This window comes from Tamandua tetradactyla, chromosome 3 (genome assembly GCF_023851605.1).
Source record: "Tamandua tetradactyla isolate mTamTet1 chromosome 3, mTamTet1.pri, whole genome shotgun sequence".
In the NCBI taxonomy this organism is placed as follows: Eukaryota; Metazoa; Chordata; class Mammalia; order Pilosa; family Myrmecophagidae; genus Tamandua; species Tamandua tetradactyla.
Window position 1 is genome coordinate 140,559,820 of NC_135329.1, and position 24,307 is coordinate 140,584,126.

The 24,307-nt window shown below is 39.4% G+C and overlaps 1 protein-coding gene across 3 annotated transcripts in view; it reads right to left on the minus strand.

Annotated features, from left to right (window-relative positions):
- The window catches only part of ABCB11 (ATP binding cassette subfamily B member 11), a 151,053-nt gene that overhangs the window by 105,026 nt on the left and 21,720 nt on the right, over nt 1-24,307 (minus strand). For 2 of the 3 annotated variants that reach the window (XM_077154074.1, XM_077154073.1), the window contains exons 2-5: nt 7,217-7,316; nt 5,898-5,919; nt 3,510-3,561; nt 2,453-2,691 (exon numbers count right to left, since the gene is read on the minus strand). In XM_077154074.1, the coding sequence (XP_077010189.1) occupies nt 2,453-2,691; nt 3,510-3,561; nt 5,898-5,919; nt 7,217-7,292 (389 nt within the window). In that variant the 5' untranslated portion in view covers nt 7,293-7,316. Of the gene's footprint in view, nt 1-2,452; nt 2,721-3,509; nt 3,564-5,897; nt 5,920-7,216; nt 7,317-24,307 lie in introns of those variants that run through there. The other variant, XM_077154075.1, reaches the window with a different exon arrangement.

Sequence of the window (24,307 nt, forward strand, 5' to 3'; positions counted from 1 at the left end):
TATTTAAAAAAGCTCAGTGCAGACTGGAGGAATATTTTTATAAGATGCTATAAATTTGTATTGAAACAACACCATAACCTTATTTTTGGTGACTCAACTGAGACATTTCCCAAAAATTTCAGAATAAGAAAAGAGCACCTTTTAATTTTAAGCTAAATTAAAATCAAGACATTGATATTAGGCATCTTCTGTTTCTAGAATATCTAAAGAAAGGGAATATTCTCCTAGTGGGATGGTTGGCTCAGCAGTGAAGAATATTTACTTAGGTATAATAATACAGGGATTGCTTACTGATTTTCATGGACACATGTAAGACATTACTGTGATTATAATACACAAGTGAAGACGTACAAATCTCAACATCCTCGATAATTTGATGTAGCTTCCAGTAGGGAAGAGAAAAGGGGATTAAAAAAATTCTCATCTTAACTTACCCAGAGGGGAGTTTAGATACTGAATAAAATATTTGAAAATGAAATGTAGGCATGTTTTGGTTTGCTAAAGCTATTGGAATGCAATATAGCAGAAATGGTCTCGTGTTTTCAGAGGGGATTTATTAAGTTACAAATTTACTGTCTTAAGGCCATGAAAATGTCCAAATTAAGGCATCCAGAAAGAGATACCTTGACTCTGAGAAAACTCCTATAGTATCTGGGTTTTCTCTGTCACATTTGAAGGAACATCATGTCATGTGCTGTCCTTCTCTCCCAGCTTCTAGTTTCAGATGGCCCACTAAGTTCCTGTTTTCAGTGGCTTTCACCCTAAGAATCTATGACTCCTCACTTAGCTTCTCCAGGATAGACTCTGGGTTTCATGTCTTAGCTTAGCATCTCCAAACACCTGTGTCTTGGGTTTGTCTCTCTGCTCTCTGTGTTAGGTCTGAACTCTAAGATTTCTGCCTGTTACTCTCTTCACACAGAGCTCCACAAAACGTATTAAGATTTCCCTTGAAACTGTAGAGCTGTGTTCCAGTAGCCATGTTTCTTGATGATGATTGAACAATGACATAGCTTTCACAATGTGACTCTGATTGTGAAAACCTTGTGTCTGATGCTCCTTTTATCTACCATATCAACAGATGAGTAGGACATATGGAATAAAAATAAATAATAGGGGAAACAAATGTTAAAATAAATTTAGTTTGAAATGCTAGTGATAAATGAAAGTGAGGGGTAAGGGGTATGGTATGTATAATCTTTTTTTTTCCTGTTATTGTTTTATTTCTTTTTCTGTTGTCTTATTATTTCTTTTTCTAAATTGATGCAAATGTCCTAAGAAATGATGAATATGCAACTATGTAATGATATTAAGAATTACTGATTATATATGTAGAATGGAATGATATGTTAATTTTTTGTTTGTTGTTAATTTTTTTAATTAATAAATTTAAAATTTTTTAAAAATTAAAAAATAAGAAATAAATTTAAGAAAAAAAAGAATAGATGATACTGGGTGGGCCACGGTGGCTCAGAAGGCAGAGTTCTTGCCTGCCATGCTGGAGACCTGGGTTCGATTCCCAGTGCCTGCCCATGTTAAAAAAAAAAAAGAGAGAGACAGAGTAGATGATTTTATGGAAAAGCATAAGCAATTTAGGAGAATGCATTCACAGTCTGAAATCAAGCCCATAGCAAATTTCAAGAAATGAAGGTGAAAAACATAAACTCATTTGGGGAAGCCGTCCAATTGAGTTTCTAGTCAGGATGTGCCCTGCCCTTGTTTCTTGAGCCTGAGTGTGTGGGTTTATACGTGTAAAAGCACTTGTTCTGGCCCTGAGGCAGCATGAGGCAGGCTGCAAAGTCCATGCTACGACAGTGAGTCAGCCCTGCGTACATTACAGACTCACAGATTACAAGGAAGCTTGTTGGGCTTATCACAAAACAGCAGGTATGTCTGTCGCCGTTGTGGCTATGTCTGAGTGACTGCCTCCTGTTCACAGCGCCACATAACTCTTCCATAGAAACTCAACTGCTGAAAGACACCAGTGGCCCCTACTCCACATCATGTACACACTTAGGAAATTACCATTGTAGAGAGAAGACTCTATCAAATGGATCATAAGCCACAGTCACAGAAGCTAAGGAGCAGAGGAGGCTAACCAAAAAAAGGGGGATGGGGAGGAGGAGGACCTCTTGGATATGAGACCCACCGAGGACTCAGGTAGGTCACCACCCTAGAGGCATTAAGTGATTAGTAGTGTCATGATCAAGCCTATAGTCAGCAAAGTAACCACTTTACAATTTCCAATCCTGTTTTTACTAACATTAGAAAACCCGGTAGGATGGGAAGAACCTCAGGGCAGAAACATTTGCAGAAAAGCAGGTAAATTTATGTTTCTATTCACTCTGTGTTAAATACCACTCCAGCTCAGCCAATAAAGTCCCGTTACACATTTAAAATTATAATTTAAGATATGAATAAAAAAGTGAAAAGTTTAAAAATACCAGCAGCCTACCCACAACGTGTTCCATTCGTCACATTTTGATTGAGAGAGTAGTTGGCCCATACGATGGTGTTATTCACACACGCTTTTCCTGGAGTCTTAAGTTCTTGTAATTCAATATCATACTCAATAAAAACATCTGTCATTGTGCCAAAAATGAGTAGCATGACTGGCTGGGCCGTTCCATGGAGAAATGCACATAAACTTCCCACAAACATCAGCCAAATGTCAATTGATGAAGAAAATCGAAACTTGAAAAACAAAGGGTTCAGAGAATCATCTATGGGTGAAAAGTAGAAGTAGGAGGACTATTTAATTTTAGTTGCTAGATTCTAATAAATAGTATTCAACATCAAATTTTATGGGAATCATCATAATTGAACAGTAGAATTCACACTAATTAGATCAATATAAACTGTTTATTGATTATCTGTTTATCGATTATCCAACAGCTTTAACATAGCAGTCCTTGCTCTTTCTTTTCTAGACTCTGAATACATTCCCTTTATTTCAGAAGCTGACTCTAGCTTTTGGGTATTCTATCCAAAACGTAGGAGAAATAGTTACTGCAAGCGATGCTATTGCCAAGTAGATGTACACAGTAGGGGATTAAAAAATAGCAAAAATGAGGCTGCAGGGCTGATATTGAAAATGAAGAGTACATATTTGTTCATAGAAATGCTGCCACCATATGAAAACTTAGGAAAAATATCTATACTATGGAATTTCTAAAGAGTTGTTACAAGAATAACGATACATGATATAAACACTGTAATGATTTTCCTGCTAAAATTGTAATTATGAACTTAATGATTGTTTTCCAAGAGGACACTTCACCAATCTACTGTGAAGTATTTGCATCTTTAATCATAACACATTTCTAATCAGTATTCAGCACATTATCACCTAAGCAAAGATTATGACCTTTGAAAAAAGAGATTATTGGGGTTAAAAACTGCCAATGCAACTAAAGATTAACACTGTGAACAATTCAACAGTTGTAAAATCAATATCATGAATCAACACCTTCAAGTCCTATGAAGCAGCATAAGCAGAGCAGTTTTATTACCAGTTGAAAGAAGCCCACTTGGATGCTGTCACCTTTCTTCTCATCTTGCACTCTAGGAGAAACACAGGGATTTAAACACCATCCTTTCTAAAACAATGAGAGATTCTCCTAAGATATGAGTCACTCTGGCTGAGAAATTATTTGCCAAACTAGATACCTTAAAATAAGCTTTTATTCCTCCAGATTTACCTCTTTTAGAGACTACAGGATAGCTTTATCTCATATACAGTAGAAGTTCACTAAGTTTTTCCTTCGAGGCATTGAGAGAAAGTAAAAACAGCTCTGCACTTCAGGTTATAACAACAAATTATGACTTGACTTCAGCCAAGACCCTCAACCTATTTATTTTTACATTTCCTCAGGGGTAAATTGAGGTAGTTGGATTAGCCAATTTTAAAGTTTCCTCCTATCACTTAAAAACTTTACCATTACCTTAGTGTTGAGACAATGAAAAATTCATGTCTCCTTGGTATTGCTTACTCATTCTCTTCCTCATAGGGTCATGCTTAGTCCTTTTTTGACCTCTCCAACTCTGAGAATCTCTACTTCCCCTGAGTCAGCCATTCCATGGACACACCTTGTACTTTGCCATCACTAGAAACAGCCTAGTCTCTGACATATTGAATTCCATTGGCACTCTAATGACTGCCCATGCATCTCACTTCCTCACTTCCTTCCCCTTTCCAAACCTACTGGTTAGCCTGACTTCAGACTTGAAGGCCTTTAAACCCTCTATTTACTTACAATCTCTAAACTCCATCAAGATTTTGCTTCCTTCCCCATCGTTCCAGGCTCGACTGCCTGACATTAGGGTTCACTCTCATTGTCATCCTCAGCCCCTTTCCCCAAGTCCATCCATGGAAACCTCACCTCTGTTTCCATCTAGCTGTTCACCACTCTTTTTCTCAAGCCAGGCTGCTGGACCTGCTAGAGACAACCTTAGCTCCATGTGCACTGATGCTACCCATGTATGTCTGCTACTCAGCTGCTCTAGGCTTCCCTTCAAACTCCTAGAAGAATTCAAAGTCCTTACCAAGTAACCAAAGCCTCCAGGTCTGACCCTGTTAGCTGTCTAACCTCATCTCCTGTGGGACTCCAGTTCTCACCCCTCCCTCTCTTGGCCTCTGCTGGTCTTCGTCCAGGTCAGATCTGCTCCCACCTCAGGGTGTTTGCACACCCTATTCCCCTCCTCCTAAAATGCTCTTTCTTCAAATATCTGCATGGCCAGCTCCCTCCCTTCCTCAGAACTTTACTTACAAGTCACCCTCAATGGGGCCTTCCCTGGTTAAATTCTTTAAAATTTCTGGATTTCCCCACCCCTTAACATTCCTTATCTCTGATTACCTTTTCTTCCGAGAAAGAGTACATTTCCACTAGCATTTCCTCAAGGCCAGAGCTTTCTGCCTATTTTATTGGCTTCTATATCTTCAGACTCCATAATAGTCCCTAGCTCCTAACAGGCACTTAATCAATATTTGTGAAATGCATGAATGAATGCATGCGTGAATGAACGTACAGTCTCCAGCCTTCCTTCACCCCAAAACACTGTACTTCATCCCCCTACAGAACTCTCCCATTCCCCTCAGCAGCTCTGTCAAACTTTCACAGGATCTTCTCATTCTCTGTTGCATCTATCAGCAGATAGATTCACCTCCTCCTTAAAAACAAAAGAACTTGCTAATGTCCTGCTCATCCTCTCCTTGCCATTCATCGATATCTCACCCATTTTCATCTTTCCCACCCAGACAAGAGAGTCTGTTTTTCCTGGCCCAGGCTGACCTTGCCCCATCTAGTCCAAAGCTAAACTTACCACACCTCCTTCCTCCATGAATTATTAACAATTTCGTAACTACTTTTAACTCTTCCCTTTTCATCACTCCATTTCAGAACTTACCTAGTGCCTCCATTCTGTCTTCAAATTAGACCCCAAATAATCCTGCCTTCACACCAAAATATAATTAACTGACATTCGTTTTACGTCAGAATTTAAACTCTTAAACTAAAGGGCACTTCTAATGATTAGATTTTAGATTTGTACTGTTTGCCTGTGGGAAGAACTTGGGGCTTTGGTATCTCCCTTGAGCCCACAAAATCATACTTGTAGTCCAACTTTTCCTCTGCCTTGTTTAGAACAGGAATTCTATTGTGTTCCTAGACACACACAGGGAGATTTGGACCTAATGCAGAAGGGATATTACAAAATATTTGTGAAATAAAATTATAGTCATGTTTTAAAAAGGAAAAAGAATGGATTCTATGCAATTTTATTTACCATTGTATAGGATATGCAATGTGCATGAAAATATTTTCCCTACTTTACATCTTTTTTACAAGAATAGTATGCAGTTAGTTTAGAACAGATGCTACCTTGTTTAAATAGTCACTTACCTTGCTTTTTTATCATTGTTATCTGTCAGGGCAAAAATAATGCATAAAACAGTTAATAATAATGAAAAATGCAACCTAGTAATTATCAGTTTTGCTAAAAAAAATTCCTATAAAATACTTTTATTCATGGATAACTGCAAAATGGTTCCTTTCTTTTTCTCTTTTCATGGTCTTTCCCCATTCCCCACCCCCAACTGTGAATGCTTGTGTGTGTGTGTGTGTGTGTATGTGTGCGTGTGTGCACACTTGCATGTGCCTGTTTATTATAGAAGAGGATGTGCTTTCAGGTTCAGGATTGCTGCCTTGACTACATTTTTGGACTTTGCTCCAGGACAAAATATTTGTATCTTTTGAATCTTGAATGGAGATAAGTATATATAATTTAGCTGAAGAAACTTAATTTTTTGAATGACAAAATAATACAAATATTTATTTATTGGTTTTTTTTTTAAGAAACATCAATATTGATTCATTTAAAATATAAACCAACAGATTCATTAACTAGACAATAAGATGTCATTGATACTTTTAAGCCAGTAGAAACTGTAGGATTTAGCTGCGTATTCTTTTCCCGAGTGTAGGTCAGAGTAGATGCAGGGTAGAAAGTAGAAGTGGGAGTTCAGGGCCATAGTTGTAGAGAAGTCACAGTGAAAACACCCTAAGGTACTAGCATCACCTATCCCACAGGACAGCATTTTCTGGTTCCTTTGGCATTACACTGTAAATAAAGGTTAGCATTTTGGGCTTGGGAATTAGACAGAACTGGACTAGAACTGTGGCTTCAGTAATTATGAGTCATATGATCTTGACCAAGTTTTTTTTTATCTTGTCTAGTCTCAGCTTCTTTATCTGTATAGTATAAAAATCATAGGATTAAAAAATAGTAATAGCTTAGACTCATCGAGGCTCACCACGTGCAGAATCTACAGCCTGGTCTACATTATCTCATTCCAGCTGCAGCATCTTGGTACAACAGCTCCCCTTAAGGAGAGACAGCCCATTAAATGCTTCCTCTGTCACCACCAAGATCAATAATAACAATGTACGAATAAAGTTAATAATAGTAGCCAGTGCTGGAACTACCCTACTCAACCTAGGAGAGAGATTCAGCTTTCACCCACCCCCACTCTGGGCTCTGCCCTAGGGCTTTCAGACATTCCCTGGCTACCAGGGAGAACCACTCAGCCAGGCTGGAATGATACATGGTAATAGTTCAACATATTGTTGCTGATTTTTCTGTACTCCTTGTAACTTCACTGTTCCACTTTTGTTCTCGCCTCTCTTTGTGCAAGAGCCAGTGAGAGAACAAGACCACTTACATAATCCATCTGACTGGAAACCATGATTTTCCTCTCCAAATTTCTTCACACTGCGAAGAATGACTGATTCAGACATAATAGCAATCTGAAGTCAACCACCCTATAAAATAAAATAAAAGTATCACTGCAATTATTATGGCTTTTTCTTCTTTAATCAAATTAGCCAAATGGAAGAACAATTTGGTAAACTGTATACCTCTGTCTGCTACAGATTATAGTTAAGTCTCATACATAGTGGAAAAATCTAATCCCGTACACTTTACCCAGTTTGTAAAGGGTACGGGATTAGAATTCCAGGTCAAGATAGCACAGCGTTTACGCTCCATTAACTTTCTGTCCTCCAAACGCACACCAATGATGGAAAACATAAAAATCAGAAACAAACAAAAACATGCAGCCACACTCAGATAAATAAAAACAAACATCTCCATGAATCAGAAATGGAAGAGGAACACCAAAGAGCAAGCAGAGCTCAGGCTTTCCTGGTGTTTATCTTCAGGGTCTGGCAGCAGACTGGGGTATGAGACTTCAACTCCTGAGAGGACGATGAATGCCCCCGCCAAACAAGGTATTGGAGAGGCTTTTTGCTTGGAGCTGGGGATAAGGTGGGCCTCCTGCCCTCCAGAACAATGTGTGGAGCTCTTCCCAACCCCCAAGGAATGTCCTCCACCCTCTCCAAGGCCTAAGGCAGTACAACTCTTCCTACGCAATAGGTGGAAGGCCCATCTCTGCCTTCGGGGCAAGTTCACCCTCTCCAAGTGCATGGGTGGGTCTGCTCTCCCGGCCTGAGGTTTCTTGGCTTCAGACTGTAGCTTCCATGGATCTGCTTCTGAAGTTATTTTTCCTTCAATTTGTCCCTTTTCTCTCCCTTTTAGTCTAGACTGGCAGTAGTTCTGTTTATACGGATCCCACAACACTCTTGTTGGTTTCCTATGTAATACACTGGGATCATGCCTATCAGACAAAAGGACTTTCTGAGAATCCTTCCTGGATAACTCCATCTCCAATCCTGGCTTTTTCTGAAATGGCTGACTGGCTCCATGTTTGGTTAAATCCTCACGTGGGACACTATTCTCCAGGGTCTCCCTTTCTGGAAGCCCAATTTTCCAGACCATCATTTTCTGGATTCTTTACACCTAAATGTTCATTTGTCAGCTCTCTTTCCTATTGCATTTCACTATCAGCTTCAAGGAGAAACCAGGCTGCACTCTCCACATTTAATTTGGAAATCTCCTCAGCTAAGTATCCATGGTTGTTGCCTTTAAATTCTAACATCCATCCAACAGCAATACACAATTTTGTAAGATTCTGGGCCACTTTAAAACAAGGGTCACCTTCTTTCCAGTTTGTAATGGCAAATTCCTCACATCTGTCTAAAGCTTCATCAGAGATATCTTCAGAGTCCACATTTCTACCAATAGTTTCTTCAAAGCATTCTAGGCCTTCTCTATCAAGTTCCTCACAACTCTTTCAGAATCTTCCCCTTATTTGCTTAAAAAGCCATTCCAAAATGCTCGGTATTTGCAAACTGCAGCAGCATCCTACTTCTGTTACAAAAATCTGTTTTAGTTCATAAGCTGACAGAATGTGATCCAGAAATAGAATGACTTTTAAAAATGAGAATTTATTAAGTTGCAAGTTTCTAATTCTAAGATCATGAAAATGTCCAAAATAAGGTGAGGCTATAAAAAATGCCCAAATTAAGGCATCCAGGGAAAGATACCTTGGTTCAAGAAGGCCAATGATGTTCAGAGTTTCTCTCTCAGCTGGAAAGGCACATGGCAATGTCTGTTAGCTTTCTCTCCAGGATTCTTCAATGGCTTCCCCCGGGCTCTGTCCATTCTGTTGGCTCACTCTCAGTTCTAGTGGCTCTAAAGCCTTTTACAAAATGGTTCCCTCTTAAAGGGCTCCAGTAAGCAAACCCACCTTGAACGGGTGTCGACACATCTCCATGGAAACCATCTAATCAAAGGTTACCACCCACTGACAATTGGGTGGGTCACATCTCTTTGGAAACAATGAAAAAGATTCCACCCAGAAATATTAAATGAGGATTAAAGGATATGGCTTTTCTGGGGTACACAACAGATTCAAACTGGCATGTCCCTTAAGTAAAATTGAAACTTAACATCAGCCCACTAGAACATTTCCTCATTTGCCCCTGCATTCGCCCTATAGGAGCTTCCCCTATCCACCCTTTTAGTGGAGACCCCTTCTACTTTCCAAATCGGATGCTGCCCAATTCATTAATCACTCAATGAAACTCAGTGATCCTAAATTGCATGAAAAGTTTTTTGGTTTTTTTTGTCAGTTTTGCCTATATGGACAGGATTCAAAGGCACTGACAGCTCTGGAGACAATGAGAAAGACAGGTGAAGGTGCCACTGAACTTTTTGAATTCTCTGTCCTCCCTGCCATCTCCAAGGGTCATGGGTAAGTGCCTCTTGGATTCATGCTCCACACTCTTGTGTTCAAATTCTCCAATCTTACTAAGTTTTACTCCAAACATTAGCAGATCAATCTTACTGACATGAAGGCTAAATTTTGAGTCTAAGTCCCTAGCCTTTTGATTAGTCCATAGTTTCATTTTGGCTGCTACTGGTTTCTTTGTCCTGTGCACAAGGTAAGAAATGAAATGAGAGCTTCCGGGTCAAGATGGCGGCTTAACAACGTGCGCGTTTTAGTTCGTCCTCCAGAAAAACTACTGAATAACCAGAAACAGTACAGAACAGCTCCTGGGGCCACATCAGTGACCAGACACACAGCGTACCCCAGTCTGGACCAGCTGGACCGGCTGCGAGCACCCCCCAGAACCGTGAGTTCCCAAAGCTGCGGCGGCCAGTGCCCCTCCCCCACAGGCCGCTTCCCAGTGGGGAAAGGTAAGGAAATTTACCAGCAGCAGGGGCTGAGCCCAACCAAACACCAATCGTGGAATTAATTAACAAATTCTGACAACTAGAAATAGGCCCCCAGCTCAGGTGAACCTGATCAAAGCGGAGGTTGCTCATTTTTGCCCCAGCGCCAAGGGGGCAGGATTGAGAGATAAAAGGGGAAAAAAAAAAAGAAGGAAACAGAGGTTTTTGTGGCTGTATATCTACAAAGGTTTGACTGCCTCTGGATACAGTGGCAGGCCTTTTCAGGCTGCAACTGCCCCAGGCATAGGCAGAAGTGAGCTCTTTTGGGGACTTATCTGGAGCCTGTGCCTTCCCCAGGGGAGGGGTGAAGCCCAACTCAGGTGGAATCCCTCCCTCAAGGAATTCAGACCCCAGGGCTTGGTAATTTGAAGCCATCTAAACCAGCCTACAACCTCTGTCTCCACCACACCCCCAGCAGGGAGAGTCTGCCAAAGTTAAAGGTACTGCATCATCTTATGAGGGTGGGACCTGCAGTCAGGCAAGTGCCACACACAGGGCAGGAAAAGAAAAACAGAGTCCAGAGACTTCACAGGAAAGTCTTTCAACCTGCTGGGTCTCACCCTCAGGGAAAACTGACGCAGGCGACTCTTTCCTCCTGATAGGAGGCCAGTTTGGTCTGGGAAAATCTGGCCGGGGTCTATAATATCTAAGTAGATCCTCCTAAGTGTGTGTGTGGGGGGGGGGGAAGACACCACACAAGCAGGGAAAGAAACAAGAAAACAAGAACTGAAAAATTCTCCTGTGTTAAAACTTAAGCTAAAGGTCCAGATAAAACTGAACGGAATGTCAAAGAACAGATAGACAACAAATTCATCCAGCAAGAAAACCCTAAATAAAAGAAGTGAAAGTAATCTCCAGAATAAACTAATTAAGGTAATTAAATGCCTAGATGCCAGCAAAAAATAACAGATCACACTAGGAAAATTGAAGATATGGCCCAGTCAAAGGAACAAACCACAATTCAAATGATATACAAGAGCTGAAACAATTAATTCAGAATGTACGAACAGACATGGAAATCCTCATCAAAAACCAAATCAATGAATTGAGGGAGGATATAAAGAAGGCAAGGAAAGAACAAAAAGAAGAAACTGAAAGTCTGAAAAAACAAATCACAGAACTTATGGGAATGAAAGACACAGTAGAAGAGATGAAAAAACAATGGAAACCTACAATGGTAGGTTTCGAGAGACAGAACATAGGATTTCTGAACTGGAGGACGGAACATCTGAAATCCGACAAGAAACAGAAACTATAGGGGAAAAAATGGAAAAATATGAGCAGGGACTCAGGGAATTGAAAGACAATATGAAGCGCATGAATATACATGTTGTGGGTGTCCCAGAAGGAGAAGAAAAGGGAAAAGGAGGAGAAAAACTAATGGAGGAAATTATCACTGAAAATTTCCCAACTCTTATGAAAGACTTAAAATTACAGATCCAAGAAGTGCAGCATACACCAAAGAGAATAGATCCAAATAGACATACTCTAAGACATTTACTAATCAGAATGTCAGAGGTCAAAGAGAAAGAGAGGATCTTGAAAGCAGCAAGAGAAAAGCAATCCATCACATACAAGGGAAGCCCAATAAGACTATGTGCAGATCTCTCAGCAGAAACCATGGAGGCGAGAAGACAGTGGGATAATATATTTAAATTATTAAAAGAGAAAAACTGCCAACCAAGAATTCTATATCCAGCAAAATTGTCCTTCAAAAATGAGGGAGAAATTAAAACATTTTCAGACAAAAAATCACTGAGAGAATTTGTGACCAAGAGACCAGCTCTGCAAGAAATACTAAAGGGAACACTAGAGACAAATATGAAGACAGAAGAGAGAGGTGTGGAGAAGAGTGTAGAAAGGAAGACTATGAGTAAAGATAAAAAGAAGGAAAATTAGATATGACAAATAAAATCCAGGAGGCAAAATAGTAGAAGAAAGTACTACCCATGCAGTAATAACACTGAATGTTAATGGATTAAACTCTCCAATCAAAAGACATAGTCTGGCAGAATGGATTAAAAAACAGGACCCATCTATATGCTGTCTCTACTCAAAGGACACGAGGCCAAGGACACAAATGGACATTACACACCAATATTTATAGCAGCATTATTAACAATTACCAAGAGATGGAAACAGCCAAAATGTCCATCAACAGACAGTTGGCTAAACAAACTGTGACATTTACATAAGATGGAATATTATGCAGCTGTAAGACAGAATAAAGTTATGAAGTATGTAACAACATGAATGAACCTTAAGGGCATTATGCTGAGTGTGATTAGCCAGAAACAAAAGGACAAATACTGTATGGTCTCACTGATATGAACTGACATTAATGAATAAACTTGGAATATTTCCTTGATAACAGAGACCATTTCTTGATAACAGAGACCAGAGATAACAGGAGATAGAAATAGGGTGAGATATTGGGTAATCGGAGCTGAAGGGAAACAGATTGTGCAACAGGACTGAATATAAATACTCAGAAATGGACAGCACAATATTACCTAACTGTAATACAATTATGTTAAAACACTGAATGAAGCTGCATATGAGAATGATAGAGGGAGGAGGGCTGGGGCATAAATGAAATCATAAAGAAAGATAGACGATAAAGATTCAGATGGTGTAATCTAGGAATGCCTAGAGTGTATAATGATAGTGACTAAATGTACAAATTTAAAAATGTTTTTGCATGAGGAAGAACAAAAGAATGTCATTACTGCAAAAAAAAGAAGTGAAATGATAAAGATCTGGAATCCTCAACTCCTAAAAACATTATTCTCCACCCTCTGGCACCCCAACTTATTAGGTGTTCAAAAATTGTGGAACCAGAAGCTGTACCAAATAGCAAAATTTCACCAAAGACAGCCTAGAGCTGGAATGGCCATTATGGGGAATTTTCCAATTAGACTGTTACTCCCCTTACAGGTGTACTTAAGAAAAAGGGCTTCCAAATTAGGCCCAATGGGATACTTATTTTAATTGGTACTCAGACCTTACTAAGAAATTGCCAGACTCTAAAATTAGCTTATGTAAATTAGTGAATTTTCTATGTTTTTATGTCTGACTCACAGCTGAAAAAAAAAATTTTTTTTTTTGCATGGGCAGGCACCAGGAAATGAACCTGGGTCTCTGGCATGGCAGGCAAGAGTTCTGCTGCTGAGCCATGTGGCCTGCCCTGAAAATTTTTTACTTGAAGCTATACACTGTCTATTTGTGTCTGTCTATATATTCGATGTATGATATTTTCCTACCTCTGGATGGTATTACTAAATTAACCTATAAAACCCCTTAAAAGCACTCTATTCAAATTGGCTTAAAGATAAATAAATGCTTATATATAAATGAATGCTCTTAAAGTCCTGGAAATTAAGGCAACCAAACTTCTAATATTTCCAATAAAAAGATTTTAGTTCATAGAACTAAAAATCCATGTTTAGAAAAAATCAAGTTTATATAATTCAGATACACCTTTGACAATTGGACTAGTTTAATAACGTTAGCTAAATAAAAACAGTTATGCCTTCTGAAGTATTAATATTAAGTACAATACAATAACAATTTTATTCTACTTGAATAACATTCTTCCTTAATTTATACAGGTTTGCTAATAAAATAAACCGGCATATCTACTGGCTTGTTAAGATGATAAAAATGCAGATTGGTGTTTAAACAAACTGAGTTATTATTCTGACACTTTATTTTAAGAATAATTGTGTTTTGTAGAATGTTTGTTTGAAGACACTTTCAAAGATCTTTTTAATGACTTTAATATATGCAGGTATATTAAGGTATGCAGGATGGGTATTCTTAAGGAAAAAGAGAGTAATTTTGTCTTAAGGAAAACAACTGACTGTGCCAGGATGGGAAGCAGGATTGTGTGGGAGAAAACCAGAATGGATATAGAAAGCTGTAAAGGTTTGTAGAAAAGGAATTTTATTTGTCATGATCAAGATTGGCTAAGATTTGATAGGTGTGCTGGTTTGAAAGGAAATATACCCCCTAGAAAAGCCATGTTCTGATCAAATTCCCATTTCATAAAGGTGGAGTAATCCCTATTCAATACTACATGTTTGAAATTGTAATCAGATCTTCTCCCTGGATGATGTGATTTAGTCAAGAGTGGCTGTTAAACTGGATTAGGTGATGACATGTCTTCACCCATTTGGGTGGGTCTTGATTGGTTTATTGGAATCCTATAAAAGAGGAAACATTTTGGAGAATGGGCAATTCAGAGAGAGCAGAGAACGACATAGCCACGAGAAGCAGAGAGTCCACAAGCCAGCGACCTTTGGAGATGAAGAAGGAAAGTGCCTCCCGGGAAGCTTCATGAAACAGGAAGCCAGGATAGAAAGCTCACAGATGACACCTTGCTCGCCATGTACCCTTCCAGCTGAGAGAGAAACTGTGACTGTGTTTACCATGTGCCTTCTCACTTGAGAGAGAGACCCTGAACTTCATCGGCCTTCTTGAACCAAGGTATCTTTCTCTGGATGCCTTTGATTGGACATTTCTATAGACTTGCTTTAATTGGGACATTTTCTCAGCCTTAGAACTGTAAACTAGCAATTTATTAAATTCCCCCTTTGAAAGGCCATTCGGTTCCTGGTATATTGCATTCCGGCAGCTAGCAAACTAGAACAATAGGCTTATGAGATTTTTAAGAGGTTTTTTTTTTTTGTCTTTACAGTATGCTCATGCAAACCTAGAATTTGGTTCTCTTTCTGTTAAAATGGCAAAATTTTCTTGGGTTGTTGGTCTGCTCTTAGTAAGAGGTTTTAAAAGGTTTTTCTCAACCATCTGAATAATCTGCGTAGTTTTTTGTTTGCTTGTTTTACAATCATAATAAGTCCTGTTTACTCTTTTATTGTCACTGTGGTTAAATAGGGAGTTAAATCTTGTTTCACAGTAACTCATTTTCCTATTTAACAAAACATGCAAGCCTGACAACTTTTTGACATTTTGCCTTCCCAAAATCAAACCCTAAATGTCATTTTATGGATCTCAAATTGTCTTTGGGATTTTCCAGAAAATCCCTGGAAAGCTGCAAAGAATTTGTTCTTTCAGCTTATAAAAAGAGAGGTGCTGGAAATAGGTTTATTTGCTCTGTATGGGTTCCATTTGAAGTATTGCCAAATTAAATAGGATTTTCTAGCCTTCTGTTAATTGAAATAGGTAAAATATAACATATTAAATATTATTAATATAAACATTTCAGATATTGTATAAAGTTCCAAGAGACTTGTCAGTTTCCTCACTGGCAAATGAGATACTCTAGTACTGATCTGCCTGATATTAGACAAAAGTATTATTATTGGTCATAATTTCAATTATAATTTTAAAATGGCACATCACATGCAACTGAATTTCCTTCTCAACTGAATTATTTTTGTAATGAACTTTCATCAGAACTTCCACTTTTGTAAAACAGGAATAAGTTAACCATGGCTGCATAAAGCCTTTCATCTTCTACAGACTATTTTATTCTGATCCTTCCTTGAAAACACTAGCAATCAGCTATAGGTCAGGCGCTTTGTCTTCAACAAAAAGAACGGTCTCAGAGACCCATAGGAAGTACTATGCCAGGAATTCTGGGGCACGGTCTTTAATGACATTTCTTAAGTAATTTTTCAGAGCACGTGACTGACTGAGTCAAGATTCCAGGCTTCTAGTACAAAGCCAATGGCTCATGAGATTGCGAACACAAAACTGAGAGGAACTGATAAATAATTATTATAGTTTAGCTTGGATTACTGCTGATGGCTTAATGTCCTATTTTCTAGATACAAGGAATCCCTTACACTTTTCCCTGCAGCTATCAATAATTCATAAAACATTCACCCTTTTCTCCCGGCTTAGACTCTCCAGAGTTTGGAGCCTCTAATTTATGTCCTTATTTTTATGGCAAAATAATTATTCACATAGGTTCACCAAAATCTGTCTGCCTTGTGAGCAGGCTGTGACTGGAGATACTGGTTATATAGTCAAGGCTTTGGTATGTCATGTTTGAGAATGATGCTCATTTAATCAGATGTGACCAGACACTTTTTAAAAATGAAGGTTGACTTCATAGAGCCAAATGCTTACAAAACCTCTTGGAAAAACTGGTCTAGTAGGATAAACTGGGACTATATTACCTAGTGAACCTTGTTGCTGATAACTGCAGTTAATAGTACAAATACAAAAATGTTCTTTCATGAATTAGAACTAATGCATGTTTATCCTACAAGCTGTTAACAATAGGATGTTACATGGGAAAAATACACCTAATGCAAACTATGCACTGCAGTTAGCAAGAATATTTTAATGTTCTTTCATCAGTTGTTAACAAAGATACCACAGCGATGCTGTGTCAATAATAAGGAGGGTAAAAGGGATATGGGACTTTTCTTTCTGGAGTAATTAAAATATTCTAAAATTGATTGTGGTGATGAATATACAACTCTGAATATACTGCAAGCCATGGATTGTACACTTTAGAAAGATTGTATGGTGTGTGAGTATCTCAACAAAACTGCTTTAAAAAAAGTATAAAGTATATATCGCCCTCGGATGCCAGCACCGCCTACAGCTTGCTGAGCTCCAGCCGAGGAGCAGTGGGGAAGTAAGGAGGTCTCCGCGCCATTGCCCGTACAAAGTAGACCACCTGTAACATCGGAGAAGAAGAGCCCAGAAAGCGGCTGGTCACGAGTGCGCCCTCCACTGGCGGGGCGACGTGCAACAGTGTGCCTTCCACTAGCGGGGTGACGAAGCCCCACCGCTAAAGGCCTGTTACCGCGGCACTCCAAGAAATTAGACGTTATCAGAAGTCCACTGAACTTTGGATTCGCAAACTTCCCTTCCAGCACCTGTTGTGAGATATTGCTCAAGACTTCAAAACAGATCTGCGCTTCCAGAGTGCAGCTATTGGTGCCTTGCAGGAGGGAAGGGAGACCTATGTAGTTGGCCTTTTTGAAGACACCGACCTGTGTGCTATCCATGCCAAACGTATAACAATTAGGCCAAAAGACATCCAGCTAGCATGCTGCATACATGGAGAACGTGCTTAAGAACCCACTTTGATGGGAACATTTCATTCTTTAAAAGAAAAAAATTTTTTTTCTCTTCCTATTAATGGTAGTTCTGAATGTCAGATTTTTTTTCCCTCATGGGGTCAAAACATACCCAAGTATATGACTGTGAATGGAAAAATAGGGGACAGAAATCAGGTATTGGCAGTTTTTCCATTTTCCATTTTCATTGTGTGTGAATTTTTAATATAAATTCAGGGACATAAAGCATTAATGTTTCAGTGAACAAGTTTCAACAGTTTAGCTTTATAACAATTATAAATAAGCCTGTTAAATTTTTCTGGATAATGCCAGCATTTGGGTTTTTTTAAACAAATAAATTTCTTATTGGTGGCAACTAAATGGTGTTTGTAACATTTTTATCATACAGTAGATTACATCCATTTACTATACTTTAATAACAAAGTTGTCCACATGCAAGTACATGTTTTTAATGTTGTCTGTCTTCTGTGCTGTTCCTGTAAGTTTGCTATTAAAATACATTAAACTACAAAAAACAAGCCTATCAGTAGCCACCCTTCAAGGCTGTTATACATATTAAAATGAGATAATGTATATAAAGTCCTAGCACCTGGGACATAGTAGCAGTCTAGAAGTGGTAGTGGCTATTGTCTTCAGATGAAGGTTGAAGACTCAAGGTGTTTTTGTTTTGTTTGCTTGCTTGCTTTTTGCTTAACTCAAGAGCCTTAAAGAAAGATAACAAATAATTAAAGCTCTGTAAATCCTACAAACAAAAACAAAAATGGTCTCATCCTGGCTCTGGGGTTCACAGTCTTACAGGTCAGTAAAGAAAGTTACTTTCTGGCAAGCCTGGGAACCATATGATACTTTGGAGACCTTGAGACAGAATTCTCGCCAATCTATAGGAGGTTCTGCAGGTAAAATGTGGTATCGAGGTCTTGGCTTGGTTTCCTGTACTTGAAAGCCTTCTGAAAGTCCAATAGGTAGTCCCTTATAAAAACTATCAGCAAAGCAAACTTTAAAAAGCTTATATGGTAAATTGCCATTTCTGCTGCACCCATGTAAATAATCAGGCCATAACTAATGAAACCACCCTTATTTTATGATTGAGAATAATCTTTTAAAGCTATCGTTCATTAAAAAAAGAGGGTGACTGCAGAGAAATTTGATGCTTTGATGTAAAACTATAACACACGTCCATGGGTTATCAGGTTCTGCTCCTGTTCACTGCATGAGCAATTTTGCATCACTTTTGTAGATCGCAGATTACTGCATGGGTTTTTTTTTTGTTTTTAGCATGGGCAGGCACCGGAAACAGAACCTGGGTCTCTAGCAGGGCAGGCGAGAACTTTGCAACTGAGCCACCATGGCCCACCCTGAATGGGTTTTGTTACTTTCCTATAAACTGGACTGGATTCTGAGATCTTGCTTATTTGTCTACCCTAAATGCCAATCAGGAAGTTAACTTGGTATCTTTTGTACACAGGCCTCAAACTACAAAAGAAGGATAATGCCCAATCCTTTGACCTACCATAATGCAGGTTCCCCTTTTTCACACTCATCATCATACCTTTCCTAAGAACAAATGACCTGGACTGAGCAGTCATAAAGATACGTAAGTTATGAAACAGAGCTTTAACACCAGCTTCAAGGGACTTCAGGCCCTCCAGGCTGAAGGTGACAGCTTAGCATCAGTGTCCTTGCAAAACAGACAGGCTCCAGATACCCTGACGGCCCATGAACAGTGTGGCATTATGTTAATAAGTCTGGCACAGTGATAAATAACCTGAATATTTTCAAGACCAATTTAAGATGATTCATGATACCAGTTAGGCTCAAACATATTTCAATGGACAGAGGCCTTTCCTTGTCATAAGGAAATGCCATAACAGCTACTAAAAACCTTAATGTGTTTCCCACCTGAGGAATGTCTTCAATTATTTCTAGTCGTTTTACTGGGCAGGTCATTAAAATCATTAAAGATTCTATAAACAAGTTATCATTATCATCCCTGCCACGCTTAATCCTCTGGAAAGGTGGAGAGAACAAATGGCATACTAAAACTTAAACTGTCCACATTAAATGAGGAAACCAGGTTACCTTGGCTCAAAGGTCTTCCACTGGCCTTATGACTGTTCAAAGAGTACTTTTTGGGAAACAAACTTTCTCCCTAATGAATTATCACTGGAAGACTCATGTCAACTGGCCTCCATCTTAACATTGATCTCCTGTCCCCAGTAGAGGGTAATTCAATACTGTAAAGCTCTAATGACTTATGCAAAAGATTCTGTTCAACAGATGAGGGACACATCTCCAGATCGAAATCTCCTTCAGACTCCTCACACCCTAACTTCCTGAGACTGGAGATACTGGAAGTGACATCAGTGCAAAACAGCCCTCGAAGCACCCTGTAAGGGACCTTACCGGGTACTCTTAACTTCTGACACTGCCATCAGACTAGAAGGGTTTTAACCTTGGGTCCACATCTCACAACTTAAAAAGGCCCTCTAACAATGATTGGACCCGTGGCCAAACTGGGGACCTACAATTAATTATATTTCCTTGCAATTATTGTTGCATTTCTGTTGCTTCCACTCCCCATTTGCTCACTTTCTCCATCTTGCTTAGAAAATGTTACTACCATAGATGTTTAAACTCTTCCTGTTTGCCTCTTCCATCCTGCCAATGACAGGTTTTTAGATTCCAAATATCACGATGTCTTATAATCAGGCTAAAAAAATCACCCATACCGGACTTCCGAGTCAAGATGGCAGCTTAACAACATGGGCATTTTAGTTCGTCCTCCAGAACAACTACTAAATAACCAGAAACAGTACAGAACAGCTCCCAGAGCCACGATAGTGACTGGAAACACAGCGTACCCCAGTCTGGACCAGCTGGACCGGGTGCGAGCACCCCCCAGAACTGTGAGTTCCCAAAGCTGCGGTGGCCAGTGCCCCTCCCCCACAGGCCGCTTCCCAGAGGGGAAAGGAAAGGACTTTACCAGCAGCAGGGACTGGGCACAATCAAACGCCAATTGTGGAACTAATTAACAAATTCTGACTACTAAAAATAGGCCCCCAGCTTAGGTGAACCTGATCAAAGTGGAGGTTGCTCATTTTTGCTCCGATGCCAAGGGGGCAAAACTGACAGAAAAAGGGGAAATAAAAAAAAAAAAGAAGGAAACAGAGGTGTTTGTGGCTGTGTATCTACAAAGGCTTGACTGCCTCTGGATACAGTGGCAGGACTTTTCAGGCTGCAACTGCCCCAGGCATAGGCAGAATTGAACTCTTTTGGGGGCTTATCTGGAGCTTGTGCCTTCCCCAGGGGAGGGGTGAAGCCTCACCCAGGTGGAATCCCTTCCTCAAGGAATTCAGACCCCAGGGCTTGGTAATTTGAAGCCATCTAAACCAGCCTATAACCTCTCCTCTGTCTCCACCATGCCCCCAGCAAGGAGAGTCTGCCAAAGTTAAAGATACCACATCATCTTATGCTGGTGGGACCTGCAATCAGACAAGCACCACATACTGGGCAGGATAAGAAAAACAGAGCCCAGAGACTTCATAGGAAAGTCTTTCAACCTGCTGGATCTCACCCTCAGAGAAAACCAACGCAGGTGACACTTTCCTCCTGATAGAAGACCAGTTTGGTCTGGGAAAATCTTGCTGGGGTATATAATATCTAAGTAGACCCTCCTAAGTGTGTGTGTGTTGGGGGGAAAGGCACCACACAAGCAGGGCAAGAAACAAGAAAACAAGAACTGAAAAATTCTCCTGTGTTAAACAAAACTTAAGCTAAAGGTCCAGATAAAACTGAACGGAATGTCAAAGAACAGATAGACAACAAATTCATCCAGCAAGAAAACCCTAAATAAAAGAAGTGAAAGTAATCTCCAGAATAAACTAATTAAGGTAATTAAATGCCTAGATGCCGGCAAAAAATAACAGATCACACTAGGAAAATTGAAGATATGGCCCAGTCAAAGGAACAAACCACAATTCAAATGACATACAAGAGCTGAAACAATTCATTCAGAATGTACGAACAGACATGGAAATCCTCATCAAAAACCAAATCAATGAATTGAGGGAGGATATAAAGAAGGCAAGGAAAGAACAAAAAGAAGAAACTGAAAGTCTGAAAAAACAAATCACAGAACTTATGGGAATGAAAGACACAGTAGAAGAGATGAAAAAAACAATGGAAACCTACAATGGTAGATTTCGAGAGACAGAACATAGGATTTCTGAACTGGAGGACGGAACATCTGAAATCCGACAAGAAACAGAAACTATAGGGGAAAAAATGGAAAAATATGAACAGGGACTCAGGGAATTGAAAGACAATATGAAGTGCATGAATATACATGTTGTGGGTGTCCCAGAAGGAGAAGAGAAGGGAAAAGGAGGAGAAAAACTAATGGAGGAAATTATCACTGAAAATTTCCCAACTCTTATGAAAGACTTAAAATTACAGATACAAGAAGTGCAGCATACACCAAAGAGAATAGATCCAAATAGACATACTCTAAGACATTTACTAATCAGAGTGTCAGAGGTCAAAGAGAAAGAGAGGATCTTGAAAGCAGCAAGAGAAAAGCAATCCATCACATACAAGGGAAACCCAATAAGACTATGCACAGATCTCTCAGCAGAAACCATGGAGGCCAAAATACAGTAGGATAATATATTTAAATTATTAAAAGAGAAAAACTGCCAACCAAGAATTCTATAACCAGCAAAATTGTCCTTCAAAAATGAGGGAGAAATTAAAACATTTTCAGACAAAAAAATCACTGAGAGAATTTGTGACCAAGAGACCAGCTCTGTAAGAAATACTAAAGGGAACACTAGAGACAGATACAAAGACAGAAGAGAGAGGTGTGGAGAAGAGTGTAGAAAGGAAGACTATGAGTAATGGTAAAAAGAAGGAAAATTAGATATGACAAATAAAATCCAGGAGGCAAAATAGTAGGAGAAAGTACTACCCATGCAGTAATAACACTGAATGTTAGTGGATTAAACTCTCCAATCAAAAGACATAGTCTGGCAGAATGGATTAAAAAACAGGACCCATCTATATGCTGTCTCTACTCAAAGGACATGAGGCCAAAGACACAAACAGACATTTGCACACCAATGTTTATAGCAGCATTATTAACAATTACCAAGAGATGGAAACAGCCAAAATGTCCATCAACAAACAGCTGGCTAAACAAACTGTGACATTTATATAAGATGGAATATTATGCAGCTGTAAGACAGAATAAAGTTATGAAGTATGTAACAACATGAATGGATCTTAAGGACATTATGCTGAGTGTGATTAGTCAGAAACAAAAGGACAAATACTGTATGGTCTCACTGATATGAACTGACATTAGTGAATAAATGTGGAATATTTCCTTGGTAACAGAGACCATCAGGAGATAGAAATAGGGTGAGATATTGGGTAATTGGAGCTGAAGGGAAACAGATTGTGCAACAGGACTGAATATAAATACTCAGAAATGGACAGCACAATATTACCTAACTGTAATACAATTATGTTAAAACTCTGAATGAAGCTGAATGTGAGAATGATAGAGGGAGGAGGGCTGGAGGCATAAATGAGTCACAAAGAAAGATAGATGATAAAGATTGAGATGGCGTAATCTAGGAATGCCTAGAGTATATAATGATAGTGACTAAATGTACAAATTTAAAAATGTTTTTGCATGAGGAAGAACAAAAGAATGTCATTACTGCAGTGTGCTGAAAATAGATGGTACTTAATATTTTAAAATTTCAACTAGTGTGTGAGACTAAAGCAAAAAATGTATATTTGGTACAAATCTATACTTTGACTAGTGCATTTCCTAATATAACTTATGTAGATAGCTTCTTGGTTGAACAACATAAGTACATGGAACCTTGGGTAAGACATGAGATTTTGTTGGTTTGTCCAGAGTGATGCCCCAATGAATCCCAGAGTGATTTGATCAGTGAGTGGAAAAGTATTTGCAAAGTCCCCTTCGGGGAATGATGAGAATGGGGGAAAATTCAACTTCCCCAAATTGAATTCTTGATATTCTCACAAGCAGTGTGGACAACCAAAGCTATAGGCTGAGCCCCCAGTCTTGGGGTTTTGTGCTGGTTTGAAAGGAATTATGCCCCCTAAGAAAAGCCATGTTTTAATATAAATCCCATTTCATAAAGGTAGAATAATCTCTATTCAATACTGTATGTTTGAAACTGTAATGAGATTATCTCCCTGGATGATATGATTTAGTCAAGAGTGGTTGTTAAACTGGATTAGGGGATGACATGTCTCCACCCATTTGAGTGGGTCTTGATTAGTTTCTGAAGTCCTATAAAAGAGGAGAATAAGAGATTCAGAGAGAGCAGAGAATGCTGCAGCACCACGAAGCAGAGAGTCCACCAGCCAGCAACCTTTAGAGAAGAAGAAGGAAAACACCTCCCGGGGAGCTTCATGAAACAGGAAGCCAGGAGAGTAAGCTAGCAGATGATGCCATGTTCACCATGTGCCCTTCCAGCTGAGAGAGAAGCCCTGGCTGTGTTCACCATGTGTCTTCTCACTTGAGAGAGAGACCCTGAACTTCACTGGCCTTCTTGAACCAAGGTATCTTTCCCTGGATGCCTTTGATTGGACATTTCTGTAGACTTGTTTTATTGGGACATTTTCTCGGCCTTAGGAAGTATAAACTTGCAACTTATTCAATTCCCCTTATTAAAAGCTGTTCCATTTCTGGTATATTGCATTCCGGCAGCTAGCAAACTAGAACAGGTTTGTTCATATGAAACTTAACCCCAAAGGGGATAGGTCAAGCCTACTTAAAATTAAGCCTAAGAGTCACCCCCAAGAGAGCCTCTTTTGTTGCTCAGATGTGGCCCCAGCCAACACAATGAGCAGTCTCACCACCCTACCCCTCTCTACGTGGGACATGACTCCCAGGAGTGTGGACCTTCCTGGCAACGTGGGACAGAGATCTTGGAATGAGCAGAGACTCAGCATCAAGGGATCAAGAAAAACCCTAGAATGAGCTGAAACTTAGCATCAAGGGATTGAGAAAACCTTCTCGACCAAAAGGGGGAAGAGGGAAATGAGACAAAGTGTCAATGGCTGAGAGACTCCAA